The sequence below is a fragment of the Cannabis sativa genome, chromosome 1 (genome assembly GCF_029168945.1).
Source record: "Cannabis sativa cultivar Pink pepper isolate KNU-18-1 chromosome 1, ASM2916894v1, whole genome shotgun sequence".
NCBI lineage: Eukaryota > Viridiplantae > Streptophyta > Magnoliopsida > Rosales > Cannabaceae > Cannabis > Cannabis sativa.
Window position 1 is genome coordinate 36,526,567 of NC_083601.1, and position 8,342 is coordinate 36,534,908.

General features: G+C 32.8%; 1 protein-coding gene across 2 annotated transcripts; it reads left to right on the forward strand.

The window, feature by feature from the left end:
- Positions 1-211: 211 nt before the first annotated feature.
- Positions 212-7,524, forward strand: LOC115706466 (AT-rich interactive domain-containing protein 1). Of its 2 annotated transcripts, XM_061113752.1 has the most exons (4): positions 212-272; positions 371-562; positions 1,032-2,107; positions 6,068-7,524. In XM_061113752.1, exons 2-4 carry the CDS (start codon positions 424-426, stop codon positions 6,905-6,907), a joined length of 2,055 nt encoding a protein of 684 aa, XP_060969735.1. In that variant the 5' UTR covers positions 212-272; positions 371-423; the 3' UTR covers positions 6,908-7,524. The 2 variants fall into 2 exon arrangements, with proteins under 2 accessions (XP_060969735.1, XP_030489982.2); XM_030634122.2 differs by having other exon boundaries at positions 228-562.
- The last annotated feature ends 818 nt before the right edge of the window (positions 7,525-8,342 follow it).

The following is an 8,342-nucleotide window of genomic DNA, read 5'->3' on the forward strand; positions in this document are numbered from 1 at the left end:
ATGATATTATGGATTTTTTAATGTTTACAATTTTTAAATCAATTTATAAAAATATAATAAAAAATTTAATAATTTAAAAAAAAAAAATAAAACAAGAAACCCTAACTCAAAGTTATCCAAAAAAAAAAAAAGAAAACCCTAACTCAAGCCTCTATTCAACATTAACTATGGTTAGTTTATGTCATTCCTACTTATAAAACCTTAATAAAGGCCCCAATCTATGAAAACCTAAATAGTTTTAGGGTTTTTTTTAATATTTTTTAATTTCTTTGGTAAAGGTTCTCTTCTCATATATAAATGTATTTTATTTTTTTCTTGTCATCCTACAACATATATTTTTTTAGTTTTTGAAAACCCCTCATTTTTGCAGTCTTCCTCTGAAGGAGGGCATATAAGAAAAAAGAGAAAGTGGGTGGTGTATAAATGGAATATACTGGAAAACATAGGGAGAACAATGGAAGAAGCCCAAAGGTCGTAAGGCGGTCACCAGAGGGTCATCAAAAACCCCACTTCTGTCCTCATCTTCCTCCTATTTCCACTACTTCCACTACAAATAATACTGGTACCAATTTTCCCTCTTTTTACAATTTGGGGTTTTCTATTTTTCTTTTCTTTTCTTTTCTGTCTCTCTCTCTCAAGAAAAGATTATATCTGAATTAAGAGAGAGAGAGAGAGGGCGCGAGCGGGACTGAAAAAAAAAAATAAAAACTTTCGACGGGGTCCATTCTATTTTTTCTCTTCAAAGCCCTAGATCGAATTTTTATTTTCTATTTTTCGTTTCCCGCCCAAACCTCGTCATTTAAGAATGACTAAGATTCTAAATCGGTAGATATTCAAGGGCTCTTAATCGCATTTGTTTTATTGGGTTTATTTCGTTACGTATTTGTATATATTGTAGAGATAGCTTTTTTCTTGGGTTTTTTTTTTTAATCTCTTTGGTGTTTGATTTTATACTCTTATTTGATGTTTTGACGAATCGAGAAGAAACCCATTTGTTGTTTTTGGTGTCTGAATTGTGGATTTCATGGCAGGGTGGTCGATTTTAGCTGATGGGTCTGCTTTAGATCATTCCAAGAATCCACAGGAGCTTGAACCAACTGGGTTGTTGGTCGATTTCGAACCGGATTCAAAAGGGTCTAGTAAACTTCGGCGTTGTTTTTACCACTTTCACGGTCTTCTTCTAAAGGAGATCTGTGGAAACAATACTCTTAGGCCTATTCCTCCGATTCTAGGAGAAGGGAAATGTGCTGATTTGTTTGAACTATTCTTGGCTGTGAGGGAGAAAGGTGGCTGCAATGCCGTGTCTAAGAATGGGTTGTGGGGTTCGGTAGCTGAAGAGTCTGGGTTCGGTTTGAAATTCGCCGCAGCCATAAAATTAATCTATATTAAGTACTTGAATACATTCGAAAGGTGGCTTGAAAGAATTGTTGTTGGTAGCACGGACCTGGAACTCAGTCACACTAGTGTCTGCTCAGATGTGAGTACATTTTTGATGGAGTTGGAGGGTAGTTTAAATGGCTTCTTGCCTTCCTCCGATCAAAATGCATTGTCCAAGGACGATTCGTACTATCTGTATTTTGACGATACTTCGATGAAGAGTGAACAAGATCACAAAGAAAGAATAGAAGATATTGGGTCAGATGATAATACAGATGACGATGAAATGACTGTTGTAGATCCCGCTACAAAATTTTCACTCATTAAAAAGCGAAAGAAACCTGAGGTAAGTGATGGATCATTGGAAGAGGTAGAAGATGAGAAAAAGAGCAGGGTGATGGAGTTGAAGCTGGCCGAAGGGAAGAGCTCTGATAATTCTTCTTCTTCTTCTTCTGCTTCTTCTTCTTCAGATAAAGAAGTAACGAAGGTGGATTCTGGGGCTGCGGTTGAGGAAGGGAACGGTGTTGTTGATGAGGTGAGTCGGGAGTCTTTCAGGGAAATATTAAATTGGGTTTTCACCATTGCCAAAGATCCTGGTGACCCTGTTTTTGGTTCATTGCCAGAACCTTCCAAATGGAACGCTCATGGCAATGGGGAGATATGGAAACAGGTCTTGTTGGCTCGAGAGGCCATTTTTCTGAAGAGAAATACTGATTCGGGTTCTGAACAGGTATTTATTATCTCATTTATTTATTTATTTATTTATTGTGGTAATTAAGCCATTTGAATTAAACTCTTATTATCAATGGTTCTGCATTTTACTGTTTACTTTTTTGTCTGTGTGTGTATGTGAATATAAATGTGCATTTTTACACTGCTGGGTCTTTTGACTTGCAAGTATCTCTTTATATTTAATTCTCTTTGTTGTATTCAATAAAGCTTGTTTTCACTGTTTGATGTGTACTAGATTTAGACCGCTATATCTAGTAGTCTGGGTAGTTATGGATGAGCCATATATTATTATGGTGGATAATATTCTATATTAGGTTGTTGAGCATGACCTTAGGGGATCCTAACAATAGGAGTAGTAACAACTCAGGTTTAAGTTTGAGATTGTTATGCATTGGGAGTTAACTCCTATTTTAAAGTTTCCTTCTCAAATTAATTCTGAAATCTTCTTTTTGAACTGTTAGTTATTTTATTAGGTCTGGTGGTAGGTTTTTTTTCTTAATTAGGTGCAGTGGTGGCTTTTAGATATTAAACTCAAGCAAACTATCCACATTATTGGTCAGTCCGCTTGGCATAATTTTTAATTATTAACACGTATATTTTATTAATTCTTAACAGTGGGTTCCTTAATTTTTAGTAGTCAATGGAAAATTAGATAATTAGTTTGCATTATAACAATACATTTTGACAAGTTTCTTAAATAAAACTACCCAACTAGAAAAAGAAACACTAGACTTTTTCTTTTATGTTACTGCCCTATTTTATGACAGCACAAGAGAATTTGAAGAGTTTGGTGTTAGGGAACCTAGCTTTGATTATTGTACTTTTTCTCATAGCTGCTTATAGGCCTTTATTCTTACCTAAAATGAAAGCTGTTTAATGTTTGTTTTCACTCTTGTTTGTTAATTTATATTTAGAAAACAACTTACCACATACCCATCTGAATGAATTTTGTCATTTTAATGATCTCATTACTATTTTCTAAAACTGTCATTAGTTTTCTTAAGAAGCAATCTGACGCACTCTTAGGCTGTAAGTTAGCCAGTTATTACTTTATGGTTTTCCATTAGTAGTATTAAGCATTAAGGTTTCCCATTTTTTCTACTGAGATTAAAGTTTAATTCACTTTTAGGGCCTGCACTGTTTGAATTTTGTTCCACGGTTTAGAATGAATGTTTGAGTTTCTTGCATTCCATAGAATGTTGAGTTTAGTATGACGATCAATTTTGAATTCATGTTTACAGTTATGCATCAAATTCTATTAGGCATTCAAAATGATTTGATTAATCTAAGGTGGTAATTATGACTGACGCTCAAGCATCTTGTGTATGATTTTTGAAATATAAAAAACTTGTTAGTTGTATGATTTTTGATGCTCATAACATTCTTTTTGATGCTCATCAACTCTTATAAATCATAATAGTACATGTAGCTTGCTCTACATGTAGAGAATGAATAGTACATTCTCTAAACTTATTTTCATTATATATAAACAATATGTTATTTATGTATATTGTATATATATTCAAAAATTATTATAATATTAATTTAATGATGTAGAGAAAAATATAAAAAAACTGATGTATGTTGTAATGTGAAAGTGCGTTGTATAAAATAGAGAACGTAGAGTTTTGGTGATGTATTTTACATGATAGATTAGAGAAGTTGTTGGGAGTCTTCTTCCATAATAATTGGTGAAAATAAATACTTTTTTAATGTCTCTAATATGATATTCTTTTAATAATTATGCGCGATAGTAGGACTCCTAATTGTCTTGATAATTAAGAGCTATTGTTTTAAATGGAAGGTTATATGAAATTCATATGGCTATGCGAGTTTTATTTTAACCCCATAGAAGGTAAATTCTTTCAAATTGATGTCACTTTTCCACTACCAAACGAGGAAATTTTTATACTTTCTTATTCACATTCTAAGCTAATATTACCTACCTAACGTCTCCAAACTATTAATTCCCCTAGAATCCTAGATAACTTTTTTTTTTTCTCTTTTGGCTTTCATTTGATTCATTTAACTATTTTTGTAGATTACCAATTGACAGGTTGTGTCTTGATTGTTAATTGTTGTACTTGTATTATTTTATTTGTTTATGCTATTATTTGATTTATAAAACATCACTTTCTACTTTGTTTTGAAATTCACTCTGGTGTGAACGAATTTTATGCTTTAATTTATTTATATCCATCAGTTTTTCTTTTTCTTTTTTTACTTCTTAAATTTATGGTTTTGTTTTTTCTTTCTTAAGTCTTTTGAAACTCACACTAACACGTGGGACCTATTAAAAGTTTGAAAAATGCTGAACACTTGTTTTATATTAACTTTTTTTCTTTTATTTTCTCTTTGTATATTTGTAATGTATTCTTTTAGTTGATTATTTACTTATTGGGTACTCCTTGTTTTAACGAAAATATTTTTGATACTTTATTATGATAAATGCTTAGTGAGAACCTTTTAATTTGAAATTGTATGTACTTTGGAACTCTATATTATATATAGAGATTTTTACACTAAGTATCTAAAATCATTTTTTTATTTATTTTTTAACAAGTTATTTTATTTACATTTTTTTTAGAAAATGTCGTCGTTTTTGTATAGCAGCAATGTGAAAATAACATAAAAATAACCATCTATCTTTTTATATAGAAACATTTAAAATATGTAAAAATAAATACTGTAAATTCGTATTTTTGTAAATTTTGGATATTTATAAAAAGGCTAATTAGTAATTTTTCCTCCTCCTGAACTTTGACATGTATTAAATTGTGCCTCCTGAACTTTTTTGGCCGTTGAAAATTCCCCCTGAACTATTGAGATTGTTAAATTTAAGGACTTTTGTCTAATTTCATTCAATTTTACTATTTCAGTGATTGTTTATGTACTAAACCATGCTCCCCAAACTTTGATATCTACGAAATCATACCCCTTAAATTTTGATATGTACTAAATCATGCCCTTCGAATTTTCATCCGTGTTAAATTTTTTTACTAAAATTTGACAAAAGTCCTTAAATTTAACAATCTCAATAGTTTAGGGAGAATTTTTAACGGCCAAAAAAGTTCAGGGAGCCCAATTTAGTACATGTCAAAGTTCGGGGGGAAAAATTACTAATTAGCCATATAAAAATATCCTTTGTCAGTAATTAAAATTAGGTTTCTGAAAAAAAAAATGAGATTAGTTAGCCTACTGGAAATCATTGTAAAATGTTATTTTGTTAATTATGGGAATATATCCATTTGGTACCTTGTAATTTGTTACCAACATTGAGCTCAGGTATTAATTTACAGGTACGTGATGATAGTCCCTATGTTTTGTTAAAAGTAAAACACATGAAAACAAATAAATATATACCCTTAAAATTGATATTTATTGATTTATTTATATATATACACACACATTTGACATTTGCCCGACTATTATTGAATGTTATTAAATTTCAGTTATCTATGTTCTTTTGACATTTTTTTTGTAGATTGTAGTTTGATTATAGGTTGTTTCAAGTTGTCATGGCATTTTTATATTTTCTATAATTTTAGAGTGATAATTGATGACATATGAAAGCTTTACATATAAAGCTTATATTTGGTGATGTGGTATGTTAATACTATCACACAATAACAGAGCTAGTGGTGTGCCTTGGGCCCTCTGACATTTTTACTCTTTGTTTTTTTTTTAATTTTTTTTTTGAATGTATATTTCTGGAAAAAGATGGATATAAATATTCTCTCTTAATATATTATATGTATATTTTTATGTCTAATCTTTACTACAATTTTGTTTTGTTTTCTTTGGCCTTCTCCATACATTAATCCAGATTCTTTTTTTTTTTTAAAAAATAATAGTCAGATTTGGATATATTACTTTTTTTAGCCCATTTTGTTTTTGACTACCGAATAAAAAATCTAAAAATGTTAATAAAATGTTAAATTATGTACCAACCTTGTAGAAAAATCAAAGGATGCATCCAAGCATGTATAGTGATCAAGGAGCAGCCTACAATCTCAGAGAGAGACTAAGATGCCGCAAGAAGCTTCTTAATGGGAATTCGGCACCACTAGGACAAGCCTCTTCAGATTCATCCCATGCCATGAGTGACTTGGACAGAAGTCCAGGACATGGTATGCCGAGATCCGAAGATCATACTGGAGCAGGTGATTCATCTATGGAACATTCATTCATTGATAGGTATAGTCCTAGCCGCATTCCCACAGGACCAGCTTTTCAAGCTGAAGTACCTGCTTGGATTGGTGAGACTTGTGAAAGCGACTCCAAGTGGTTGGGGTCCAAGGTGTGGCCACTGAATCAAACTGAAAAAAGGTTTCTTGTTGAAAGGGATCCTATTGGAAAGGGAAGGCTGGAGAATTGTGGATGTCAAGTGCCGGGTTCCACAGAATGTGTCAGATTTCATATTGCTGAGAAAAAATTGAGAGTGAAACGTGAATTGGGCTCAGCTTATCACCTGTGGAGATTCCATAACATGGGAGAGGATGTAACTGTGTTTTGGACAGAGGCTGAAGAGAAGAAGTTTAAGAATATAGTGAGCTCAAATCCTCCCTCTCTTCAGAAGTGTTTCTGGATTGAAATTTGTAAGAACTTTCCAAGTAGGAAAAGGGCAGACTTAGTGAGCTACTACTATAATGTTTTTCTTTTGCGTCGTAGAGCAGTTCAGAACAGGTTTACGCCGAGTAACATTGACAGTGATGATGATGATGAAGAATCAGAACCTGCTTTAGAGACCAAAGGTTTTGGGCAGGAAACACCCCAAATCAAACAGCATAAAAAGTAACAAATAGCTTCTAGCCGATACTACCAACCATTCACACCCTTTTGAGACCTGTAAAGCCTCTGTTTTTCCTTTTTCCTCTTTCTTTTTCTTTTGTGCTTTTCAATGGCAATTTTGGATATCAACACATCATTTTTCACCTTGCACAAGAAAAAAGTAATCGTCACTCTCTCACTCTCACTCCTGCTTTCAATGTGGAAAGCAACACTTGCAATTGTGAAGCTGAAAGCCTATTTGGTTTCTGCCTTCAAATTTTGAGATCTATTCTTGTTCTTGATCAGTAATTCAAGCACAGGTACTTTTCAATTTGCTCCTTTTTTTTGATTCTTGAGAGTAGAGAGCCAAAAAGACTGAAAGGAAAGAAAAGCTTAGGAATGCCTGGGAATGCAGTTGGAGGTGGATGAGTCACAATACATAACCTATTCTGAATTGCATATTGTAGATTTGTGGCAAGGGAATTAGAATTGATTTTTGAATATGGTATAGAATTGTTTTTTGCATCATTTTTACGTTGGTCTCTATTTCTTAAAAACTTCTTTTTTATTTGGTGTTTATCAACATATATTTAACTTTTCTATGTCTTTTTGGTCAGTATGTGAAAATATTTATTCTTTATAAAACGCTTAAATTTTCATACATTTTTTAAAAAATTAATTATCTCGTCGCAAATATCATACCAGATGTATTTAACATCAAAATTTGACCCCCAAAAAAAAAAAATCCGAACTTGCTAAATATCACACTTACAAATGATTATGATGTCTCATGTTCTACTTCTATGGTGTTTAAATCCATTTTGGTGTCCTAAAGGGCCATATAGTAAAGAGATCCCTTCATTATTCTCCTATTTTCACATACTTTGTTTTTCATGAAAAAAGTATTTTAAACACAATGTGGTTTTTTGTCTTCAAAGTTTGAGTAAAGCCATTGTAATATTAGTGAAGATTAAACTGTTACCCTCACCCTGAGAATAGTCATTGGGCATTAGGAGCATTGTGCCATATACCAAGTGTATAGGGTAACTTGAATGGGGGTGCACTTATGTGGCGAGGTTAGAAGGGAGTATTTCAAACACAGTGTATCAAAGTTGTTTGAGCGTCTGGGCAAGCTTACCTTAAGCATGTGGCACCAAGACCCTTTGAGGGGTGCACCACCAAGCACCTGGTAATTATGCTTGAGCACATCCTTCGTGCCCTGCTTAACATGCATGTCTGAGCGCATGAGGCATTTGCATAGGCCTAACACTTGTGTATAGTTAGAGGGGTGCTGCAAGATAAGGGATGTCATACAGTAAGTTTAAGGGTTAAGTCCGTGAATTAATTGAGCATGGGTTGAATAATCGTCAAAGTGTATGACGAGGATAAGGACGTACACAACTAGATGCACAAAAAACTACTTACAAGCTGTATGTTGTGTATCAAGTGTTGTGTGTTGTAGT

What these genes read in the sequence shown, in the direction of transcription:
- LOC115706466 (XM_061113752.1), top strand. Translation starts at nt 424, where the DNA reads ATGGAATATACTGGAAAACATAGGGAGAACAATGGAAGAAGCCCAAAG. An exon ending in TTCCACTACAAATAATACTG is followed by an intron (nt 563 to 1,031) that starts GTACCAATTTTC and finishes ATTTCATGGCAG; the next exon opens with GGTGGTCGATTTTAGCTGAT. An exon ending in CTGATTCGGGTTCTGAACAG is followed by an intron (nt 2,108 to 6,067) that starts GTATTTATTATC and finishes CCAACCTTGTAG; the next exon opens with AAAAATCAAAGGATGCATCC.